We start from the raw sequence: 26,333 nt of genomic DNA, 5'->3' as shown, positions 1-26,333 counted from the left end.
GCTGGTCCTTGAGTTGCCTGGAAACTGATGAGTATTTACCTTCTGTATGGTGCTGCCCAGTTGGGCAGGGGACATGCTCACGACCACACCAGCCTGCTGAAGGGCAGCAATCTTCTCCTTGGCTCCACCTTTACCTCCAGCGATGATGGCTCCGGCGTGGCCCATTCTCCGACCTGGTGGCGCCGTAAGACCAGCAATGAATGAGACCACCGGCTTGGCATTGGGCCCCTGTCAAACAAAAACAGGAACACGTTAATATCAAAACTGACAAAAGATCGCTTCACTGGACTAACAGTCCAATCGTACTGACCGAACAGTTCAACTCCCACTGCGAGCTGAGATTTTTAACTTCAGTTTCAAAAGGAAAATAATGTTGGAAGTGACACCATCAGTGAGCTGCAGGTTTATCGTTACAAACTCGGCCAGTTCATTAACATGCTTCAGGGAAGGTAACCTGCTCTCCTTACCTAACCCAGCCCAATTACAACTCAAGTACCATACTAATGGAGCAGAATTCTAACTGTCCTCTACCTCATCTCAGTGAGGCACTCAAGTCATATTGAGGGAAGCTAGAACGTCTCAGCAAGTCTAGCAGTTTGTGTGAAAGGGGGAAGAGGGGAGTTAATGCTTCAGGGAATGTGCCCTTCCATCATCGGTTGTGATCAAAGATGACCAGTGACCAGTGAGATTAATCTTTCTCAATCACCACCAACAATCAGCCCAGTACCAGCTGAGGAGTCCATGCTTTCAACAGAAAGAGCTGGTTGCAAAGGGTTGGATGAGCCAAATGACCAGGTGAGAGCAGGCACATGAAGTCGGTGACAGCCACATGGAGATTTCAGTCCTGTGAAAAGGTGGAAAACAGGCATAGAAAACTGTTCCAAGGTGCGTACGGTGGCGTTTACCTTTCAAATGCCTTTTTTGGAGGTTGGGCCGCAGGGACACCACAGTCTAGTCATTTTGAGAAGTTGAACCTCTGGGTATGAAGGGATGGATGAGAGTGTTCATAACTGAAGTGGGGGGGGAAGAAACGACAGAGACAGATAGAGGTGGAAACAAACAATATTGACAGCAGAGCAGATGTAGGGGAGGGAAGCTGAGTTTTTCAGTGGGCTCAGGGGCATCATGCAGTACAACTAGAGGGCAAGGGAGATTGATGGCAAAGAAGCTAGAAATGTACAGATGTTAGCATGAGAGCTCCAAATCTGCTCAATACTTCAACATGAGTAATGACACTGATGAAGGACATAATTTAATATCTCCTTCCCAGAAGGGAGGAGGAAGATTAGGTTACAAAATTATCACAGATATAATTTGCAACAGGAACAAAGTGCTGATCCTCAAACTATAAAAATTTGTAGAATGGTTTTGCTTTTTTCTCTTTTTTTCACAAGAGGACAAATGATTCCCAAGTAAAACGATAAAAATATATTTTAAAACATAGCCAATTAGAATATAACAATACAGATTGGTCAGAGTATTGAGTACAGGAGTTGGGAGGTCATGTTGTGTATGTACAGGAAATTGGTTAGGCCACTGTTGGAATATTGCATCAAATTCTGGTCTCCTTCCTATCGGAAAGATATTGTGAAACTTGAAAGGGTACAGAAAAGATTTACAAGGATGTTGCCAGGGTGGGAGGATCTGAGCTACAGGAAGAGGCTGAACAGGCTGGGGCTGTTTTCCCTGGAGCATTGGAGGCTGAGGGGTGACCTTATAGAGGTTTTTAAATTCATGACGGGCATGGATAGGATAAATAGACAAAGTCTTTTTCCTGGGGTTGGGGAGTCCAGAACGAGAGGGCATAGGTTTAGGGTGAGAGGGGAAAGATATAAAAGAGACCTAAGGGGCAACTTTTTCATGCAGAGGGTGGTACGTGTATGGAATGAGCTGCCAGAGGATGTGGTGGAGGCTGGTACAATTGCAACATTTAAGAGGCATTTGGATGGGTATATGAAAAGGAAAGGTTTGTTGGGATATGGGTAGGTGCTGGCAGGTGGGACTAGATTGCGTTGGGATATCTGGTCGGCATGGACAGGTTGGACCGAAGGGTTTGTTTCTATGCTGTACATCTCTATGACTCTAGATAACCTCATAGTCACCCTACAGAGTTTCACATTTCTTATGAGATGTTGCAATGAAAAAGGTATAAAGAAAAAGGATATTTTTGTGCTGTTGGTATATTATCCATTATTATAGAATTATAAAGATTGCTCGTTTATTCGTTTCAGTCTCTACTGACATATCTATTCGCATTATCTCAGAGTCAGACAGCACGGAAACAAACTCCTTGGTCCAACTCATCCATGCTGTCCAAGTTTCCCAAACTAAACAAGACCTCTCTGCCCGTGTTTGGCTCATGTCCCTCTAATCCTTTCCTATTCCTGTACCTGTCCAAATGTGTTGTTATTCAGCTTACATGCCTCATGATTTTACAAAACTCTATATAGTCACACATCAATCTCCAATGCTCCAGGGAAAAATGTCTGAGTCAACCCAACCTCCCTATAACTCACACCCTTCACTCCTGGTAACATCCTTGTAACTCAAGATTTTCCTAGTGCAGGGTGACCAGACACCACTTTCAAGGTACTATGGACCTGAACCTTTTGATCTCTTCTTGGGCCACAACACACTGGCCTTGGCTGAATAGGTGAAGTAACATTGTACAGATGCAGAACACCGTTATAGCAGGAAAAGGAATCTTTTCCAGACTTAAATGCACCATGATGCACTGTGCCAACGAGGTTATGGAGCTGTCCACTGGTTGTAGCCAGTTCCTTAAAGGCTTTCAACTCCAAAAAACCTACACCTTGCATTAGAAAACTCGGCCTTTCACATCATTAGGAAATTTCAACAAAACTGTCGAGAATCCAGTTCCCCAAAGGCGTTCTGTCAAACCTGAACCTCCCTTTGTACATCCCTAACATGCCTTAAAATAATCTTCTTCTGTCACTCAACAGCTGTCAGGCAGCAAAAGAAATCGACATCTTGTTCCTCTGGACTTGGTTCAAGCTAAAGTCTGCAGAGAGAAATCTCAGTAACTGAGATTAATGTTACAGTCAGAGTTACCATCTGGTTCTTTAGCCAACAACCATTTTTAGTGTAATTAGCATCAAATGCTGAACAGCCACTGGGCAGCCCTTCTGGGCAGACAGCTCTTGAAGAAGGTAAAACAGACACAAATATTAGTCATCTCTCTGTCAGACCACAGTTTGAATCTGACAATGAATAAAAGGCCAACTGAATTCAAGAGGAGACAATATTCCTTATGCTCTGTGCAGAAAAGGAAATATTTCCAAGAAGAGATTTTTCTAAAATCAAACCACAAAGCTGCCAGCCTTATATAAAGACATGATGAGGAGGTGCCAGTGTTGGACTGAGGTGAACAAGGTCAGAAATCACATGACACCAGGTTATAGTCCAATGGGTTTATTTGAGCGCTGCTCTGAAAGTGGGCAATTTCAAATAAACCTGTTGTGTGATTTCTGACCTTACATAAAAGATAGAAAAGGAAAATCTGTTCCCCTAGATGATGGTTCCAGGACTAAGGCACACAGATGCAGGGCTTTGGGCAAGCACAAGAGCATGTGGGATTGAGTTTTTTTTAAAAACACTGCTAGTGGTAATGACACGGAACTTGCTGCCTCGTGAACGGTGGTGGAAACAGACAATGATTTCAAACATGTAGTTGAATAAGCAATCAAAGGAAATAAACTTAAAAGGGCTAGGAGCAAGGGAAAGGGACTGAGTGAGAAAAGGGACTGAATAGTTCTCTCTAAAAACAGGCAGCACAGACTAGATGGCTTCCTTGTGTTCTAAAAATGGCCCTACAGCTTAAATTGAAGCCCTTAAACTTGGTCAGTGAATTGAGCTTCTTCAATAGCACGATTGGGATAAACTAGTGACGACTAAGTCACACGGAATATGCAGAGTCCTGGCTGCACGGAGTAATCGGAGTCGGGTGTCTGTACATATTTGACTCCAAGTTAGAAAGAATGTCAGTTCATATTGCCCACACTGATAGCAAACTGTGGGCAGGGTGTGTCTGAGCTGTGGCTCTCTTCCTCTCTCCATGTTATCAAATGCCCCATCAACATCTTGCAGTAAAAACAATCCCTGACTACAAGTGCCTTATTATTTTTACACTGCTCTGCAATTGGATGATGCATTTGATCTCTTATGTCTCAGACAGTTTTGGGGTGCGTAGTACACTCAACAAAATGCTTGTTCCTTTTGTGTTATTAACTTCCAATGAGTGCCCTCATTTGATGATCATCCCAATCACTGCATTCCCTGACCAATGCTGCAAGCCCTACTTCCTCTACTGTCTGGGTCACTGCATTAAAATATATCCCAACAGCATTGCTAACTTTTCTTATTTGGCCTACATTTCCTCTACCTTTCAAATTTACTTACTCGCATTTTACCTTTAATTCCATCTCAGCCTTTATTCCTTCCAAACTACTTGCCAAGATTCTATTCCCACTGCCAATCTTGAAAAACCACCCCCAAAAAGCTTTAGTTTCCCACAAAGGTTTTGGTTCTGTTCCTGTTCAGATTTGGCTGTTCATCTTGTACAGGTCCCACCTACCCAGGAATCGTCTCAATGTTTCAGCAATCTAAAGATCTTCCCACAGCTGCACACCTCTTCAGCCACAAATTCATCTGCGCTATCCTATTCCTAAACTTACTACTGCACTTAGCATCAGGAGTCTACATTAAAAGTCCTACTTTTCAAATTTTCTAGCCAAATTACTTAAAAGCTGCTCGTAGAACCTTATTTCTCTTGCTTCCCATGTCATTCGCCCCAAAGTGGACCACCAAGGGCTAACTGCTCATCCTTCTCCAGAATGCTCTGTGACATTTTTGACCCTGGCAGGCATGAAGCAATATACCAGCCTGAAATCACACGTACGGCTACTAGCCTACTCTCCTCATTAATGAGTCCCTTACCACTGGTGTCCCTCCACACTTCTTAAACTTGTAAGTTAAAAGTATTTGAACCTCTAGTCTGATAAAGAAGATTATCAAATTGACAGTTCACAATGGTTTGCAGTTATGGGTCAGTGTAACACACCAAAATTTGTGGAGATTTATTGATCCTTCAGATTCAGCTAATGCAGGATAGAAGTTAAACCAAAACAATAATGAACTTGGAAAGGGTACAGAGGCATGTATGGAGCTTGGCTTTACCTCTCTGGATTAATTCTGAAATGTAGGCAATAAATGCCAGAAATGTCCATCTCTATTTGGCATGAGGAAGCTGCGAAACTCCGGAATGGCTACATTGTAAAAGCTTGATACAGTTAAGTAGTTTGTGAAGTCACCTCAGGGGGCAATTAAGATTCAACCAAGATGGCCTGAAATGGAGCATAAAAAGGTCTAATAAAAAGGTCTAGGTGTGTTAACAAAGGACATTAAAGAACTAGCTGAGCTTTGAAACAAATACACCACTGTGTTCACTTCAGGTGATGGCAGCTTATTTCCAGAATTGAAATTCTCAAACTGCTACGGCAGAATCTGAAGTCTGGGTTACTAGATCAGATACCATTACATGATCCTACCCGTAAAACATACAATGCAATGTTGCTTGTTAGTTGTCTCCAGTATGTAGCTCTAGTTCTGCTGTCAGACAGGATTTAGCTAGCACTGAACATGTTCAAAACTCATTGATGTGATCCATTTAAAACCTGGAACCAGGTTATAATAAAAATCTGGCATTGCTCTATAAAGTCAGAGATGTACAACACAGAAACAGACCCTTTGGTCCAAGCTGTCCATGCCAACTAGGTATCCTAAATTTATCTAGTCCCATTTGCCAGTATTTGACCCATATCCCTCTAAACCATTCCATTCATGTACTCATCCACATGCCTTTTAAATGTTATAATTGCACCAGCCTCCACCACTTCCTTAGACTTAGACTTACAGTGTGGAAACAGGCCCTTCGGCCCAACAAGTCCACACCGACCCGCCGAAGCGCAACCCACCCATGCCCCTACATTTACCCCTTACCTATCACTACGGGCAATTTAGCATGGCCAATTCACCTGACCCGCACATCTTTGGACTGGTGGCTCCTCTGGTGGCTCATTCTATACACGCACCAATCTTTGCATGAAAACGTTGCCACTCAAAGTCCCTTTTAAATCTCTCCCCTCTCATCGTAAACCTATGCCCTCTAGTTTTGGACTCCCCTTCCCTGCCTATTTACTGTACCTTGCCCCTCATGTTTTTATAAAGCTCGATAAAGTCATCCTTAAACCTCGGACGTTGGAGGGAAAAATGCCCTTTATTAAAAAAAAGTCTTTATTCTTGAAATTGATGCTACTTCAGTAAATGTTTTTAAGGCGAAGGTAGATTTCTTTTGAACAATGAAGGAATGAAGGGTGATGGTGAAAGGGTGGGTAAGGGGAGCTGAGTCCATGAAAAGATCAGCCGTGATATTATCGAATGCCACATTGTTAACTCCGTGTCTTTCGTTACAGCAAAATGCATCAGCCTATCAAAACCTAAAACACTGAAATATGGGGTCATAACCTATATGCCACTTCCAACTGAGTTACTTGATGTTTTGAATGCATTATCTGAATTAATCAGGTTTCTTTTGCAGTGAGAATCATCAATAAGAATATTTTCATGAAAATAAACCAAACTGACTGTTCACCTGTCGTATAATGCCAAACATTGCATGAACATTTGTCTCATTAGTTTCAAATGTATGTCCAAAACAAAAACTTGTGGTGTTGACACCTTCCTAACAAAAGAGAAAGCTTAATTCTGTATCCTCACCACTACTTTTACAATATTCTTTTAACATATCTTCTTAAAGGTTCCTGGCCAGGTGGACATTCCTAACCCAAGTCACCACACTTCATTCAGTCCAGGGAGTGAACATTATAGAATCATACAGTACTGTATAGAAGAGACCCTTTGGCCCATTGAGTCTGTACCGCCAAAAGTACACCTCTGTCAACAATAGTCCCACACTTAACCCACAGGCTTGAATATTAACAGATTACAATCAAGAATGCCACCATGGCTGAATTCAAAACAGGCCTCATGACATATCCATGAGAATTCACCAAATAGGGATCAGAGCAGCGTTTAAATCGTGTCTCTCTTTTCTCCAAAGCCTCACTCCCCACTTCCCACACCATTCAGGTCAAATGCAACACTTGCACCTGTTTCTTGATTAGTGGAGGGATCAAGGATTACAGAGAGATGGCAGGAGAATGAGGTTGAGAAACATATTAGCCATGATATGTAGAGAACAGGGTCACCCAAAACGTTAACTCTAGATTTCCCTCCACAGATGCTGCTAGACCTGCTGACTTTTGCCAGCAATTTCAGCTTTCGTTTCAGGTTTTCAACATCCACAGTCCTTTCAGTTCTTTGTTTACAAGCCTATGCAGTGTGGAAGACAGAAGACTGTTGAAAACGTGTTGCTGGTTAAATGTGTTGCTTAGCCTGTCCCAGGCGAGCTGTGTTGTCCCAGTCGAAAAGGTGGGCTTTTTTTGGATGAAAAAAGCACCATTTTGACTGGGACAACACAGTTATCCTGGGACAGGCTAAGCAAAAGACATACCAGAGAATTCCTAGAGGCCTGACACTCCAGCCACAATGCCATAAACAAACACACAGATCTAGATACCATCTATCAACCCCTCAGAAAACGAACAGGAAGTGACATCACCACAACCCCAGGAACCCTATCCAGGACAAACATATAAATAGAAAGCAGGAGACAACAGCTTCGCTTCACTTGGAGGTCGCCACTGATGATGTACCTAGCCAGGTAATGAAACGTCTGGATACCAAACCTACAGCTCAGCGAACAAACCTACACCCTAAACCTTAAACATATGCCCTCTAGGCTTAGTCTGCCATGGGAAAATGTTTCTCACACTCTACTTGGTCTATGCCTCTAATAATTGTGGGTATCTCAATCAGATCCTCTCCTAGCCTAGTCTATTCCAAAGAATAAAAACGCAGTCTATCCAGTCTCTACTCGCTCTTGGACTTTTCATCCCAGGCAACATTCTGGTGAATATCTCCTCTGCACCTCTCTAGTTCAACCACATCTTTCCAACAGTGTAGTGATCAGAACTGCACACAATATTCACAGTAGCCAATCAATGTTTTGAAAGTTGTAACAAGACTTCCTTGATCCCATATTTTCTGCCCTATCTAATGAAGGCAAGCATCATGTATGCTTTCTTCATCATCCTGACTATGTGTGCTGACACCTTCAGGGATCTGTGGACCCATACACCAGGGTCCCTTTGTTCCTCAGTACTCCGTAGACACTTACTATTCATTGTGTATGCCATTCTCTTATTTGACCTAATCATTACATCTCATTTACCAGGATTAAATTCCATCTACCATTACTCTGCCAGTTTACCAGCTGATTAATAACAGACTGGAGCCAGAGTGTTCCTCCTCACTACGAAAAACATCAAACTTTCATGACATCTACAAGCTTACTAATTATACATTCTACATTCACATTCAAGTAGTTAATGTAATAACAAATAGCAAAGGTCCACCCTGGTGACAGGCTTCCAATCACAAAGCAATCCATTATCACCCTTTGTCTCCTATATCTATGTTTTAATTTGTATTGTAATCGCTTCTATCTTGCTGATGCAAAAAAAATCAGGAGCTTGAAGCCAAGCTGCAAAGCATTAATTTGACCATAAGAGAAATTCCAACAGTGAGAGGTTTAGGCATTAGTTGGTACCAGGTAAAACTTAAATATCCACAGAACTATACAGAATACTGCTGATCTTCAACACCTGACCAAGGATTCAGGGCTGACACCCATACTACTCAGGAGGATAACCTTGATGATTGGCCATGATCAGGTCAAATGGCAGAGTATGCTCAAATGGCCAAATAGCCTTTATGTATGTTTCTATGGCAATGTAAGAATTAACAGACAGATCTTCGCTTCATCCTTCATGTTACCCAAATAAAGAAAAAACAAGGGAAAAAAAAAATGAAGAAATCTTAAAAAGTAGAGTCTTCGCATGGAGACCCTCATCATACCTTAGTAGTTATACTTCCACATTCACAGCTGCCCTCCTCCCTTTCTCAGCAGCTTAAGTATTGTGTTTATCCTGCTCTGGAAGGGTCATATTTTCTCTCCTTGGCCTGCATCAATTCACTAATGCTATGGTCTTCAACATCAGCCCTCTGTTTTCTTTACAGATGTTAACTGACTCTCCTCCCTGCTGAATCCTCTCTGCGTAAGCATCCTTGCATCCTACCATGCATGTGAGAAATATCACCTCAACTCCCACCAGTCACTGAAAATGTTCATACTATACTGCAGCATTATTGTGGCGTAGTCACTTCAATCCTCTTCAACCACTGCGACCAGATTGTGTTGAGAAGAATCAAATGAAAACATGTTACTTTCAAATAATATTTTTCATTCTCTTTTCCTGCTGAAGGAGCTGGTGATTAATCCAGGGAATTTGAGGTTAACTGGCTCCCAGCATCAAACTGGGAACATTCTGATTCAGCACCGAGTCTCAAAGTTCTTCAGTTTATCAGCTGATTATCCAATCCTACTGCTGAACATGGCAAGATCACAAACAAACGCATGGTTTTCATTCCGAATCAAGAAAACAATTGATTAATTAAATGACGAATTAAAAGTGCCGTACACACCGTGTTGCGCTGTTTCAAAAAATCTGCTGCGTTCTCCTCTGCGTTTCCACCAATCTCTCCAATGAGAATAATGCCTTCTGTTTTGGGGTCCTTCAGGAAGACATCAAGGCAATCAATGAAGTCTGTTCCATTGAAAGGGTCTCCACCAATACCTAGGATTTAAATCGCCAAATTAAGGTGAAGTCTTATATAAAAATTAAAAATGAACATGAATATTTCACTGCCTGCTCAGTTTAGAGAAGAAATCTTCAAGTTTGTTTCTTTCCGAGGTTGTCAGTCAAACCCTTCCTTTTCTCAAAACAAAGAAAACAAAGAACTACAGATGCTGAAACCAGAAACAATAATTGCAGGGAGAACTCAGCACATCTAGCAGCATCTGTGGAGGGAAAACAGAGCCAATGTTTCAGGTTCAGCAGCTGTTCTGGGGAAGGGTTCTGAAGTGTTTTCTCTCCAGAAGTACTGCCAGACCTGCTAGATGTTTGCAGTAATTTCTGTTTCTGGTTCCATCTTTTTCATTAATATTCTGCACTCACTGTCCAAATTTGAAGTCTACAGGGCTCAGAATTTTTTTTTAAAAAATTATGTCACACATCATGATAGATCGTCAAAACAGCAGTCGCATGATCGATTAGTTTTCACCAATCCTGTGGGGAGTAGCAGGAAAAACGACTACCTTGACGAAGAAAGCAGAGCAGTAATCATCATTCCAACAGCACAGCATGCTCCTAAACCAGCACAACAATTAGCCATATTCCTGGTTCCTTCTGGGAATCTAAAATCACTTTTCAGTATTCTGTAGCATACATGCAGCCAACTGCAGCAGTATTCAGGCAAGGCATTTTAGGGAATTAAAACATCTGGATTTTCCTTTCCAGCCCACATGAAGGTGAGCGGGGAGCAGCAGTGGTATCAAGGACAGATATTAAATGCAGAAACAATTAAGTTAAAATAAGATCTTAAAATGGATTTTATCAGATTCCCATCATAGTTTCATTCACTTGAGAACAGTGGTGCTGAACACCGCAAAGCGGAGTGCTATTGAAATCACAACTAAATCAGGCAATAGCAAATATTCATTTGGAATACTATGTCTGCCAAGTTGTGAAACACTACTTTAATTCTGAGAAAACACGCCTTTGAACTGCTTAATTAGTGTGAACCATATAACATTTACAGGAGAAGAAAGGATGTATATCAAGAGGCAAGGAAGGCTCAAAAAACATCACGCAATGCACAGATGACACAGACTCTAAAAGTGGCAGATGATACATCAGTGACAGAGTTTATATTGCTGTTTTATTATGCATAGGCTTTGTGCTGCTGGCAGCTATTCTTGTGGAAAGCTGTGGGCCAGTCATGTCCGGGCCTAGAAATACTTGCGACTTTCCCTAAGCTGGCTTAAAGAAACAAACAAAGAAGCTGCAAATCATGAAATTGTGGCATAATTTGAATCTACACACCTGTACTCATAGCTGTGAGAACTCCATGAGAGCGTGACCGCGATTGAATTGTTTCAACACAGATTTCTTGGCACAACTGCACTTGTAGCAACACACAGAATGCAAAACAGGTTCAGCCCTGGAATGAAATCTTGTGACTTACCAATACAGAGAGACTGGCCCAGGCCAACCTGTGTCGTCTGGTGAACTGCTTCATACGTTAGCGTACCAGATCTTGAAACAATACCTAAACATAAATACACTCATTTACAGAAAACACAAAAATACCCCACTGAAGTAGTTTAATGGTTACAATGCCGTAATCTCCAATCTCCATTATGTTGCCTATTTCAATTATCTTGGGTCAATGAACATATCCCATGTGATCTGCCACATAGCATGAAGAGCTCAGGTTTGATACCTGTTAGATTGGAAAAGCACAGGCAGATCACCAATTCTTGCTAAGGATTTAAAAGTTGTAGCCTTAAGTGCAACTCCATACCAATGTGGTTAGCTCTTAGTTGATCCCTGATGACGGCAAGAGGTATGTCTAACAAATGTGCTTTGAAATGTGCTGCCAAGCCTATGAATTAAAAGAAAAGCCGCAAGCTAACATTTCCCTTTGCTCCTCTGAAGGGGCTGATCCATGTTGGTGGGCAGTGCCGTGGGGCTCAGACCTGAATTTTCATGCTCCTGTTGGATACTCTCCAACTGTGACATCCATTTTAAAAAAAAAGAACTCCAGACACTGGAAACCAGGAACAAAAACAGAAATTGCTGGAAAAACTCAGCAGGTCCATCACAGCATATGTGGAGAGAAAGCAGAGAGGTTTCTGGTTGACTTTGCTTCATCTCCACAGATGCTGACAGACTTGCTGAGGTTTTCCAGCAATTTGTTTTTGTGATGTCCATAAAGGTAGCCCTGATCTTTCAATTTTAGGTCGGCGCAGAGGTGGGGTGGGATGGCAGAGGGGGGGTTGTTGTAAAATAAAAAGAGTCACAGCAGGCACCAAGAGAAGTATGAGGTCGGAGGTGGGCCAGTGTGGGTGAACAAAACAATAAGGCTCTTGGAGAATAAAATGGGGAGGTAGGAAGTCTATAGTGCAGTTTCCGGTATTTTAGATATGACATTATTACACAGTCAGTGCCAACTCTGCAAATGTTGTCCAACTGTTAGCTAACCCTGAAACAGATGGCCAAAAATGGGCTCTACTCGAGAATGAAAACAACAATGCTGCTGTCTCTTCGCAGCTAAATGTACTAAAGCACTTGGAGTGGGCTCACAAGACATGGCCATGGAGTTGGCCTTATCTTAGGACAGCATCACTAAATGGTAAAGACATTCTACAGAACTGTGGCTACCTTTTATACTTCAGTAACTTTGTTCAGCGCCACACCCTATTCCTTGACTTCTTGCTATCCGTCTCTCTGGCCATGATACTAACATCCAAGTCGTATACTGTACAATATCACTCACTGGAGAGGCCTACAATACACCATGACCATTCTTGCTCGGGTGTAATGCAGAGCTCCACCTGAGTGAACCTGAAGCATATTTTGAACATGTCAAAGTCTGTTGGTTATACTCCCTTTGACCAAATGGGCTGCTGTTGTAGTTGCGATCTGCCTCAATTGAAGGGCTGCTAAAAGGTGCAATTGTCCAAGTTTTCAAAAAGTATAATTTGTCCACTAGAAACCAACCACAGATCTGTGTAGGTTGGTGAAAAGCGGAGTACAAAGGAGTCATGGCAACTACTAGGGAGCCTTGTACAGAGTTGGAGGAAAACCTTGTTGTGATCACAAGGTGCTTGGCCATAAAAGAATGGAAGGAGACTTTCAGTTGACAAAGAGGTCCAAATGCTGGTTTGGAACTTTTACGGTGACAAGGGATTCAGACAATTAGACAGAAGCTCCTGGTCACTGTGAAACAACAGAGCCTAAGCTAATCAACTCTGGTAGCCACCTCAAGCTGAACACAATTCTGTCATCAAATGAAGACAACAAATGTCCTGGAGTCAGAGCAGAAACCCAAATACTTTCCTGACTTAACCTACAGCATAAGAATCAACGAAGGCAGGACAGTCTTTTGAGTGAATGTTCTAATTCAGTAAAGACTAAGAATCCATTTCTCCTTTCTGTACAGCCGAGTTCAATATGAGGTTTGCTCATCAATTGCAACAGGGATTCATTTTGATACTGGAGACTGAATGGAGAAATTCAATCACAATTCATTGACCTCTGTTGGAAAGCATCTTTAAGTGGAAATCAGGTGACAGCCTCAGTTGCAATGCCGTTTCTATGGAGTAAATTCCTAACACTCAATAGTCTATTAGACATCGAAGGCATCTTGATGTTGGTATCAGCGAATCACTGATGATTATGAAATTATGTTCTGTAGGAGTAGCTTTATCTTCAGCTTTTCATGTACATTTGAAAGATTTGGAATTGAAAGCCACTTGTCTATTTCCCCTAATCTTTAAGGGAACCTCATTTTCAAAATTTTTAATCTCTCATTTGGTTTAGCACCACGTTTCCCTCACAATTCCCAGATTAAATGCATGTCCAGATGAGTTGAAACTTTCCACACTGTACATTACAACACCACGAATCTCAAGTAGAAATAGAAGCCAATTTTCATCCAGTACTCACCAATTCGACCTTTCATATGGATGTGCCCAGGCATGATTCCAATTTTACACTCTCCAGGCTGAGGAGGAATGAATTAATTCAGGGGTAAAGGCAAGTCAGTATCTGCACGCAAAAATCAAATGAGCAAAATACAAAAGGGAAGCATAAAAGATAGCAAGCTTTAATCAATGCACTTCAAATAAACAAACATGCCAAAAAGAAGGAAAAGACAAAAGAAATCAAATGTTAGCCACTCAAACTAATGTAATTAATAAATGATACATAACAGCCAGTTACAGAGCATTCATGACTAAACAGCAGATCACCACAACATACAAGGCAGGAGAAACAATACATTTCAGCCTTCAAGCATGATATTTTTCTTTCCCCCGCGGGGTCTAGGCAATGTTGACAAAGCTGGATTTGTTACCCATTCTTCGTTGCTCCAAGAGCATCAAGAATCATTGACCTAGTTTCAGACTTGAGTCCTGGATAAGGCAGACATTACAGGAGAAGTACTTGGGTTTTCAAGCAGCTCAATCTGGCATCTTTAATGATCGCTTTTTGTCCAGTACTTGTCCGCAAATCACCAATTTCTATGAATTTGTGTTTACAGTTGGCTATTGTGAAGTTTGCAACCTTTTAATTAACCAATACCCCCAACTATTTTAGGGTAACATGGTGGATCAGTGGTTAGCACTGCTGCCTCACAGCATCAGGGACATGGGTTCGATTCCACGCTCGGGTGACCATCTGGCATGCAGTTCACACATTCTCCATGAGTCTGCTTGGGTTTTCTCCAGATGCTCCAGTTTCCTCTCACAGTCCAAACATGTGCAGGTTAGGTGGATTGGCTGTGCTAAATTGCCCATAGTGCCCAGGGATGTGTAGCCAGGTGGTTTGGCCAGTGGACATACAGGGATGGTGGTGGTGTGTTGTGTATTGTGTGCGCATCTCTGCACCGTAGGGATTCCATGATTTTATTTAGATCATGTACTTACAATTTGTATATAGCCAGCTGCTCTCTGTTCTGACAATAAGTCCAATTGGAATGGTTTTATGTGGAAAATTTGGTGAACATCAGATTTGGAAGCTTTTCTCCCCACAGATGCTGCCATCATTTTTAATTTTTAATGTTAGATTTCTGCTGTCTACTTGTGTAGGAGGTCAATCTCTGGGTTGACACTGATGATCATGTGGTTAAAAAGGCATGTAATAGTCTAGTAGACTCGCCAACTTTAAGGGCATTTAAATGGTCAGTGGATAAACATATGGACGAGAATGGAATAGGGAAGGTTAGATGGGCTTCAGATTGGTTCCTCAGGTCGATGCAACATCGAGGGCTGAAGGGCCTGTACTGCACTGTTATGTTCTATGTGAACTATATGTAATTCACACATGGCGAATAACAATTCTGGCAGAGTAGTGGATCAGACTGATACCCTTGCACAAATCACTGCCTTCATAATTGTGAAAACAAAAATCAAAAATATCCTATCTAAAGCTAGAAGTCACATGACACCTGGTTATAGTCCAAAAGGTTTATTTGAATTCACAAGCTCTCGTAGCCCTGCTCCTTCATCAGATGAAAGAGTAGTGCTTTGACAGCATGTGATTTCAAATTAACCTATTGGAAGATAACCTGGCGTTGTGTGACGTCTGACCTTCTACATCCTTGTCCAATGGCAACATCTTTACATCCTATCTAAAGCTGCAAGAGTGTTTATGTTGCTACAATTGACTGTCTACAATTTGGTCCTTGACGGACTGCACTAAAAATTCTTTCCTCTTAATCTAACTTCATGCTGCATCATGCTGAAACAATAAAGGATTACTTTTTAAAACGTAGAAATAAACACTCCAATCAATGAAACTTTACCAGTTAAACTAAATGACGTCAATCACTTATTCAAGGCACTTACATTGATCACTCCTGGACAGTTGGGACCAATGAGGCGAGTCTTATTCTGGCGAGTAAGCCGATGTTTCACCCGTACCATGTCCTGCTGTGGAATTCCTTCAGTGATGCAGACCACCAGTGGTATCTCAGCATCTATCGACTCCAGAATAGCAGCAGCAGCAAAGGGGGGAGGGACATAGATAACAGATGCATCAGCTCCTGTTTTCTCTCTGGCCTAAAAGTATAAAGATGAAGTGAAGTGATTATTTACTGGTAGCAATTTACAAACTTTACATTGTTAACTCTTTCCGTTTTCATGCTATAACAATCTGATAGATACAGGGTATATTTGCTCAAGATGGTTGATGCATTGAGTTTCCATTCTCAAACAGACTACTTAAAAGAAGCTACATGAGAAACAGAAGAAAAAAAACAGCCTTAGTCACTTTAGTAAACATCTTAACTGCTAACTGAAGAACAGATTGGCAGCCCCACATTTGTAGCTGGGGGAAAATGCATGTTGTACAATGGGATTGTTGAGGAAAACATCAATATAACTAAACACAAGCCGCTTACTATAATAGTTCAGTACGTAATAATATATAATTAAACATACATATAGAATATATAATTACAATCAAGTAGAACAAAACTGTTATTAAAAAGTTAAACACAGCATGCACTATATTGAGACTAATGAAATCCATAAAGTTCATGCTGCTGAATCCTACAGCCCTGTCATTAACACATCCACGCTCAACTATTTCAATACTTCCCAGATCGGCCTCCCACCTTTTGCTTCCCACAAACTCTAGTTCTTCCAAAACATTTTACTGCATGCAACCCATTTGGTATCAAGTTCCACTCACCAATCACCTCTCCTCTCATCAGTGCCTCGAATTTAGAACTCTGTATTTTATTCATGAAGGTGGGTGTCATTGCTGAGCATTTATTACTCATTACGAACTGCCCTTGAGAAGATGGCAGTGAGCTGTGGGATGTTGATGCAGGTGATGTTTAACAATGACAATGCCACTGAATGTCAAGTGTCTGCAAAGCATTATTTTAAGTCACTGGATTACTCATCCACTGATAATATTGGTACGCCACTGCTTCCCTAGTTATCTTTTTTTATTAATTCACAGGATGAGGACATCACTGACTAGGCCAGTATGGACTGCCTATCTCTAATTTCCCAAAAAGCAGTTAAGAGTCAACCACACTCCTGGGATCTGGAGTCATTTGTAGGCCAGACCAGGTAAGGATGGCAGTTTCCTTCCTTAAAAGACATTAGTGAACCAGGTGGGTTTTTCTGACAATCAACAATGGATGCATGGTCATCATTAGACTCCTAATTCCAGACTCTAAAGTGCATTCAAAATTCCACCATCTGCCACGACACGATTCAAAACCTGGGTCCCCAACACATTCCATGAATAAACCACTGGGCAATCGCCTCACCATCTCTTGATATCACGAATTCCCTTCAGACCCAGAATCTTTTCCCCTGCTCATCCCCAAAGAACGCTCCACTTCTGACTCTAGCCTTTTGCCCCACTGCAGCCAATTAAGCTCAATGTTTTGGAATCTCCTCAGAGTTTACAGCCCTTCTTAAAAGCCACATCTTCAACCAAGGCTCGAACACCATTCTTAATACCTGCCTTGCCTGGATGTCTCAAAGTCTTCCTGACTCTTCTGTTAATCATCTTGGGAAGTGTTTCTTTCTTTGAAGGTGTTACAGGAGTTCAAGCTTTTATTGGCATAAATTTAAGTCACGAATCTATTTGATGACATCGGGTTTCATTCAATTATTTTCAGCTCAAATTTTGTGAATTGTGCTTAAAGGTTTAAGCAAAATTGTTGCTATTACAGTCAACTTAATGCCATTTAACAATCACTGGTCAAGGTTACAACACTTCTTTTTTTAACGCCAATGTAATCCCATTCTCGGGACAAATGGCTTCCATCAGAATGAAGCTTAACAACTCAAAACTCTGAATTAACGGTCAGCAAACCAAGGTCTCCCAAACATTTCAGCAACAAGTTCTATTGCTGCGATCCCGCTGTGAGAATTGCAAATATTGGGTGTGGTGAGATAACAAAAGAAGTGGGTGTGGAGATAGATGGGGTTGTGAGGAGATTTCACTGAGAAAGACGCTGCAAAATCTCCCATTTTAACTGCTGAGAGAGCCAGGCTTCCCAGTCAACTGTATGAAAATAATATTAGGATTTGAAGCTGTCTCCATAGTTGCCATTTCTATTTGAGACATACAAAACCAAAATTCTGGCTTGCATGAGGTGATCCTGCAGCAAACACTCCACAGTCTGTGCAGAGTTGGCCGAGGCAACAAGACGATCACCAATATACTCCAAAATAACTCAAGATTGATTCTGAACTTGTTAGACAGCTCAGGGCTGTGCTGATTACATTTTATTTTGTGTGTTACTCCTACAGAATTTCCTACAAGCCTCATCATGTGTAAATTGCAGAAATTGTTAGAAATTTGCTATACATTCCAAATTTTTCTTGACTCTTTCACATTTGTATAGATATTTGTAACATTTATAGAAAGGGTAGAATCTTCTTTGGTGAGAAGATACCATCGTAAATGTTAACTTGACTGTATTTACCTCTTTAACAGAGTTGAAGACAGGCAAATTCAAGTGGCTTTTACCCCCTTTCCCAGGTGACACTCCTCCTACAAGGTTCGTGCCATATTCCAAAGCCTGTTGGCTATGGAAGGTTCCCTGGAATATAAAGAGAAAAATATGTAATTAAATTAACATCCAAATATACTCAACAATATTACACTTTAAGTCGTCCGACGTGGTCTCCTCTGAGACTTTATCCAAATAATTTTATACACCTGTGAGCCACAGAGCGCCTGCATGTAATTGAGGGGAGAACGATCGTACAGCCAGGCAAGGTCCTGCTGATCACATCATGCACTTTTCACGGAGTGTAAGCAGACATAAAAAAATCATCTTTGATTTTACATCCAACCCAATTGAGTTAAGTTATATCGCACCAGCTACCGCCTGAGCTGATAGCAACTAATTCAGCACAAAACTGAAGGGACAAAGGATAGGTGCACTATACCACATGGATGCCACCAGCAGCAGATTTTGCAACCTTATGGATGGGCATATACCCATTCGAATAAGATCATCAGGCTAGAAGTTCAACTCTAGTTGAATGCAGGATAGCACATCACAGAAGATGATTCCAGTTGCTGGATGCCAGTCATATCTCCAGAACACCTCTGCAAGAGTTTCTCAGGGCAGTGTCCCAGGTCCAACCATCTCAGCTGCTTTGTCAATGACCTTCTCTCCACCTACTGCACCTTTGTGTACTCTCTGATTTTGCAGCTGGGGTGGAGCGTGCTGGCCCAGCAGTCAATGACCTCGATGGTGTTTGTGTCTGGGAGGAGGATGCATGGTGAGGATCTTCTTGATCCTCCTGAACTTAAAGTTCCAAAGGTCAGAGGCAGAGCAGGGAGGACGGATGTGGAAGACCCGGTCACCTCTGCAGTGTCCCAAGGGGAGATTTCTGAGTTGTCAGTGCGACCTTCCTCCTTTGGCTGGGTACCACTGGTGTTCACCAGCTTTCCTCTGTCCTCCTGTTTTGCACCTCAGGTCCTGAGCACTAATGGTTTGGACATGAAGTTCAAGTATGTAAGGCTGTAAAGCAGACCGAGGGTTCCAGCAGATGTCTGGTTTCTGACAGTCCTACAAGTGCCTGTAGCATTTTTCCCCAAGCCAGCAGAGCTTTCACAGTGCGGTGCTCACCAGACTGTGCTCAGGTGTCAGTATTTGAGGTGATGCTGCTGGTGGGTTGGGGGTGGGGGGGGACTGGGTGGGTACTGGAGGCAGTCTTGCCAATTCTCCCGGAGATCTCCCTACTTTCATCCTCAGCCAATAAAACTGATGCAATAAAATGAATTTTGGTGTAACATTTGCGATTAGATTAGATGTTCAGCCTAGTTGGTCAGTACTGTTTCATGGGACGTAGGCATTTCTGAAAGAGCCAGCGTTTCTTCCTCATCCCAAATTGTTCATGAACTAATTGGCTATGATTTGACAACATTACTGAGGGTCTAAAATCACAAAAAGGCCAGACCAAGTAAGGATGGGAAATTTTCTTCTCTAAAGGGACATGAGTAAACCAGATGGAGTTTTATAACAATTGATAGAGAGATACCAGAGCAAAAACAGAGTGTGGTACTTATTATGGCATTGTGGAGAGAGTCACTGCTAAAGTTCATCTGCACCCTCAAGACAGCACTGATTAGGTAGCAACATCAGGCCAGGCTGCCAGGTCCTCGTGATGCAGCCTCCTCTACCAGGCCTCCATGAAGAGGCCTCGTCATCTCTTCAACCCGGGCCTTCAGGTCCCCAAAGAAATGCAGAGCCACATTCCCATGCGCTAACATCATCCAAGTCTGCCCTTGACTGAGCAGGGCAGCTTTGCATTGCCAGTGCTTATCCACGTGCACAATGTGCTTTTATCTATGGCACAGGCACCACAAATGCTGGTCTTTTGGTGAATGTCTCATGAGTGGCAAGCTGTTCTAGGAAAATTTGCATGGTAAATAGGGCTAGATATCAGTCCTGCAGGACACCATAGTTCGGGGGTAGGTAGTTAGTGAGGCATGTTCTGCAATTTACGGTTAGAAATCTCACCGGGCTTCATGGTGAAAATCTTTCAAACAAAAACTTGGTATATCTCACACTCAGTCAAAAGAAAATGAGATTCAGCCCCGAGACTTCTTAAGAATAAATAAACAGAATCAAAATATAACTGATAGAAAATCTTAAAAGAAATTTAAAAAATGAAAAAAAACAGTAAATAAACTCACAAGAGATTTTCCATTTTACATGTCAAACATCAAAGAGACAATCTTAAAAGTAAACCTTTTGCACAAAGTTACAAATAGGCTTTTTATGTCAAAACCTATTTTCTTCAGCTGGCCCAACAGCTTACTCAGCAATAAAAGACCACCATTCTATACTTAAAACACTCGCACAGTTCACTACTGAACAAATTAATTCTCACCTGCATAAAACTGGAAATGGCCACAAGTAAGTTCAACGGTGGAAGTGTGAAGGTGCTATTTAACAGTGTACTGCTTTACAAAGCAAACGGTAAATGTGTGGCAGACTATTCAGTGAAGCTTTGGGCATAAATTAATAAGATATGGAACTGCTCTAGAGACACACAAACATGTAAGGTATGCAACCATACTATTGGCCTGTCAACAATTCCCCAGATGTTGTGTTTAACTTCCCAACATTACTTTTCTGGTCTCTAACTTGCTTTTTGGCAATGTTAAATGCTGTTTGCCATTTAAGCATCCTCTGTCCATTCCATCCAGATGTCTCATGTTTTGTTTCTATGTTCCTTATGATTTAAACGATTGTCTATTTGGAGTCATTTGCAAATTTATACAGGTTAACTTCTGTCACCATCTCAGTTATTTATACAGAGCATGAGCAGAAATGATCCTCAAGAAGCCCCATTGGTATTAATCTGCCTCCCACAGCTCTATATGTCAATATGGACCAAATTCAGTACAATCTCTGATAGTAAACACACAAAGTCAATGCAAGTCAGTCCTACCTATAAATTACAAAGACAAAAGGCTTGAATACCTGTCCCCACAAAAAAGTTGAGAGAAGTCCAATATTTTGTACCAATTATGATGTACAACTTATGCAATAAAATGAGCACGTGTGTCATTGCATGGGAATAGATTAGACCCACATCTAGTTTATTAATACTCTTCCAAGGGACATGGGCATCACTGACAGAGCCAGCATTTGTTCCGTATCTCGAATTGCTCTTAAACTGAATGGCTAAGGTTACATTGATAGTTGTGGGTCTAGAATTACAAGTAGGCCAAACCTGCTAAGAATGGCAAATTTCCTTCCCTAAGAGGACATCAGCAAACCAGATGGAGTTTTATAGCAATCAATGGTGATTTAGTCATTGGCACCATTATGAAGACTCACTTTACTTTCCAGCTTCATGAATTAAATTCTAAAGACTACCTCAATAGAATTTGAATCTATAACCTCAGACTATTAGCCTAGCCATCTGGAATGCTAGTCCAAAGACATTATTACTTGGCCATATTCAAGGTAGTTCCATCTCAAGTGGGACACTAATGTGATCCAATGATCCAACAATATGGTCACATAAGAAAAGGTACTGGGAAGAGTTAAGAATATAGGACTTAAGAACAAGAATAGATGATGTAGCCCTTCATCCTTGCTCTACCATTCAATGAGATCAAAGCCGGATCTGATTTATAAGGATGTTGCCAGGAATGGAGAATATTACCTAAGAGAAAAGAGTGGATGGGCTAAAGTTATTTTCTACAGAACAGAGGAAGCTGAGTAGAGGTGGTTAAGAGGGGCCTAGACAGAATGAAGAGAGGCAATCAATAGAAGGATTAGAGGTGAACAGCAGAGGTGCTGCAGGTCAGGAATTTGCTATCTAAATGGGTGAGAGACCAGAAACTTGCAGCACATTTTTAAAAATCCTTGGAAATGAACTTCAAGTGCCTTAATACAAAGAGTTGCGAATAGCTGGAAAATTGAACAACTCTATTTCATCCAGTAAAGACACAATGGGCTGGATGGCTTCTTGTGCATTAAATATATACAATTCTGTAAGTAAGTCAGCCTAGAACCATTGGCAATGCTTTCAGAAGACAGTCCACTCATGCCAACCAAAAGATTTGATCAATAGTCAAGTTGCTTGACACATCAGTGCAGTACTGAATTGCAGTTGAAGAGCTAGGATTTATCCTTCACAAAACAATGACTGTTTCAAGTCTTTATTGTGTAACTTGTTCACAAGTCAAGCTCAGGACTAACTATAATATAACTAAAGAACTGCAGATGCTGGAAATCAGAAACAAAAACAGAAATTGCTGGAAAATGCAGCAGGTCTGGCCCCACCTGTGAAGAGAGAGCAGAGTTAATATGTTGGGTTTAGGAACACTTCTTGTGAACTAGTTTTCTCTCCACAAATGATGCCGAATGTTCTGAGTTACTCCAGCAATTTCTGTTTTTGTTTCAAGCTTAGGACTGTTGTGTTACATTGCTGTTATTACTTCTATTATTACTGTTGCAGCTGCCTATTACTAAAGTTGACTAAAATGGCCACCCGGAGTTTTGTAGCTGACACAAGATGGTCAAAAAGGGATTGGCAGCTGCACATAGCAGACTTAAACAGCCTGGCTTGTGGTCTCCATATAGTCACCAGATAAGATAAAGAAAGATCCCATGGGAATCATAATAGGGTCCTGGTGAGAAAAGACAGAGGAATTCAATTAGATTTCTGTAGACAGGCAGCTCTAAGCACGTAAGTATTCTGCTAAACAGCATCCTTAAAAAAACCTAGATAAGAAACAACTGGCAATAACCACAGTCCCAACTTTGTTATTTAGTAAAATATAGAAGGAAAAGTCTGATCCCACACTATTCTGAACTGTTTACTTAATTGTGAATTAAAATGCAACCTACAAACTAACTTGAAGAGATTTAGCTAAATTCCTATGAGCAGTCAACCTTAGACAGCAAAGAGAGGCCCACTTCATTCGCACGAAAGGTAAGCGATAAATGGTGTAAACAGATAACCTTGAAGAGAGCACCAACAGACAGTTAGAATGGTAGACGGTGTAAGGAGGTTGTGAAACACGGTCAGTGTGACATCCAGAAGATAAACAAATGCAGCATCACGGCTTAGCAAACAGCCTAAGTACAAATGTAGACAATTTGAGTAGATCCTTGGAGCCGAAGATCAACGGTAGAATGACAGAGATCAATTATAAGATATGGGTGAGGGTGAGGTCGAGGTCATGTCCTGTTGTACCTTGAGAATCCAAATAAGTTTCTTTAAACAACTTGGTAAAGCTGTGAAAGTGACTGAATGTCCCCCTTATCAATGGAATTCAAATAGATGCTGTCTTATTAAGTAAAAAGAAATTAGATTAGATTAGATTAGACTTGCAGTGTGGAAACAGGCCCTTTGGCCCAACAGGTCCACACCGACCTGCCAAAGCGCAACCCACCCATTCCCCTACATTTATCCCTTCACCTACACTATGGGTAATTTAGCATGGCCAATTCGCCTCACCTGCACATCTTTGGACTGAGGGAGGAAACCGGAGCACCCGAAGGAAACCCACACAGACACGGGGAGAATGTGCAAACTCCACACAGTCAGTCACCCGAGTCAGGAATTGAACCCAGGTCTCTGGCGCTGTGAGGCAGCAGTGCTAACCACTGTGCCACCATGCCACCCAAATGGTATGAAAAATATTTAAAATAGAGGCAGTCAGGTTCATCCAAGTATCAAACTTCTTTTTAAAATCAAGTTAGAGAATGCAAATAACAGAAGTTGAAGCTGCAAGACAAAGAGACTATTGAGAGAGAGAGAGAGAGAGAGAGAGAGAGAGAGAGAGAGAGAGAGAGAGAGAGAGAGACTCTCAGACACTCACAACCCCTCACCCCAGACACACACACACTTCCACACACATCCCCTGTGAGACTTAAGACACTGTACACTCACATACACACACATATACACTCTCTCTCTCTCAGACTCACACTCACAACCCCCTAACCCAGACAGACTGACACACACCCACACCCACACCCATACATATACATATGTGGGGTGAATTTGTACTTGCAAAGTTACATTGTACTTTGCTCAAAAACTGCATGAATTAATGTAAAACTGTTATCTCACGTTTTAGATTAGAATCAATCTACACATCATGGCACTGACAGAGATCACAGGGGACTAACACCTTCAAAATATTGTCCAGCTAACACCAATTGTTACAGTTAACCTGAGAATGCATTTTTTTAAAAAAACGTTTTGTGAATTTACACATGAAGGAAGTGAAACTAACATTGGTATTCGAACAGATAAAAGACTCAACAGACAATCAAGGTATTTTTCAATGTATAATTTCAGTTACATCACACTATAAACCTTTGCTATAAATTCTGTGCCTTACAATTGTGTCCTCCACTACCACATTATGAAGGAGCGGTGCTCCTAAAGCATGTGTACTCCCAATTAAACCTGTTGGACGATAACCTGGTATTGTGTGATTTTTAACTTTGAGAGAAAGAGAGCGCAACTGCTGCCCAACTTGTCAGCTTTGTCAAAGAATTATAACATTACGTGTAATTATGTCACTTTATATTGGCAGAAATTAGCATCCTTTTGTATCTCTTGTAATAAGTATATAAATTGTCTAACAGAAGGCAAAAAGCCCTTAGGTGATAAGCAAGTGTCTAGTTTATTAACAATTAACGTGACACAGCTGGCAAATGTCTGGGAAGGAGTACACACCTGTCAGCATTGGAACATGATTGGATGAGTTGCATTGTAAGATCAGACAGGTAATGGAAGTGTCTGCTAAACGTCATGAGATCATGGGAGAGGCTAGGACTATACACAGAGATATCCATCATTGATCATGTATTTACAGGATTGGGATGTGTAGATTTGGGGGAATATAGCTAACAATGACATCAATATCCCATATAATTACTGTAACATGGAATGTTTAAGAATTATATGAGGTCGGCACAATTTCTAGTAGAATCTGTTAGAAGTCTGGTTGAAGATTTGTAACTCGGGTGTCCGTTGTTGTGGTTCTGTTCGCCAAGCTGGAAGTTTTTGCTGCAAACGTTTCGTTCCCTGGCTAGGGAACATCATCAGTGCTATTGGAGCCTCCTGTGAAGGGCTGCTTTGATGTTTCTTCCGGTATTTATAGTGGTTTGTTCTTGCCGCTTCCGGGTGTCAGTTTTAGCTGTAGTAGTTTGTATGTGGGGTCCAGGTCGATGTGTCTGTTGATGGATGTTCTTGCCGCTTCCGGGTGTCAGTTTCAGCTGTAGTGGTTTGTATATGGGGTCCAGGTCCATGTGTCTGTTAATGGAGTTTGTGGATGAATGCCATGCCTCTAGGAATTCCCTGGCTGTTCTCTGTCTGGCTTGTCCTATGATGGTAGTGTTTTCCCAGTCAAATTCATGTTCCTGGTTGCCTGAGTGCATGGCTACTAGGGATAGCTGGTCGTGTCGTTTTGTGGCTAGCTGATGTTCATGGATGCGGATTGTTAGCTGTCTTCCAGTTTGTCCTATATAGTGTTTTGTGCAGTCCTTGCATGGTATTTTGTAAACAAAATACCATGCAAGGACTGCACAAAACACTATATAGGACAAACTGGAAGACAGCTAACAATCCGCATCCATGAACATCAGCTAGCCACAAAACGACACGACCAGCTATCCCTAGTGGCCATGCACTCAGACAACCAGGAACATGAATTTGACTGGGAAAACACTACCATCATAGGACAAGCCAGACAGAGAACAGCCAGGGAATTCCTAGAGGCATGGCATTCATCCACAAACTCCATTAACAGACACATGGACCTGGACCCCATATACAAACCACTACAGCTGAAACTGACACCCGGAAGCGGCAAGAACATCCATCAACAGACACATCGACCTGGACCCCACATACAAACTACTACAGCTAAAACTGACACCCGGAAGCGGCAAGAACAAACCACTATAAATACCGGAAGAAACATCAAAGCAGCGCTTCACAGGAGGCTCCAATAGCACTGATGATGTTCCCTAGCCAG

The 26,333-nt window shown here is 41.6% G+C and overlaps 1 protein-coding gene across 1 annotated transcript in view; it reads right to left on the bottom strand.

Moving 5' to 3' along the window:
* suclg1 (succinate-CoA ligase GDP/ADP-forming subunit alph) overlaps positions 1-26,333 on the bottom strand; it is an 82,050-nt gene that overhangs the window by 14,018 nt on the left and 41,699 nt on the right. Inside the window, exons 3-8 of the mRNA XM_060828330.1 lie at positions 18,283-18,399; positions 15,674-15,886; positions 13,773-13,830; positions 11,287-11,370; positions 9,685-9,836; positions 40-228 (exon numbers count right to left, since the gene is read on the bottom strand). Of these exons, the coding sequence (XP_060684313.1) occupies positions 40-228; positions 9,685-9,836; positions 11,287-11,370; positions 13,773-13,830; positions 15,674-15,886; positions 18,283-18,399 (813 nt within the window). The remainder of the gene's footprint in view (positions 1-39; positions 229-9,684; positions 9,837-11,286; positions 11,371-13,772; positions 13,831-15,673; positions 15,887-18,282; positions 18,400-26,333) is intronic.

Source organism: Hemiscyllium ocellatum, chromosome 1, assembly GCF_020745735.1.
Source record: "Hemiscyllium ocellatum isolate sHemOce1 chromosome 1, sHemOce1.pat.X.cur, whole genome shotgun sequence".
NCBI lineage: Eukaryota > Metazoa > Chordata > Chondrichthyes > Orectolobiformes > Hemiscylliidae > Hemiscyllium > Hemiscyllium ocellatum.
This window is presented reverse-complemented; position numbering and strand designations above follow the sequence as displayed.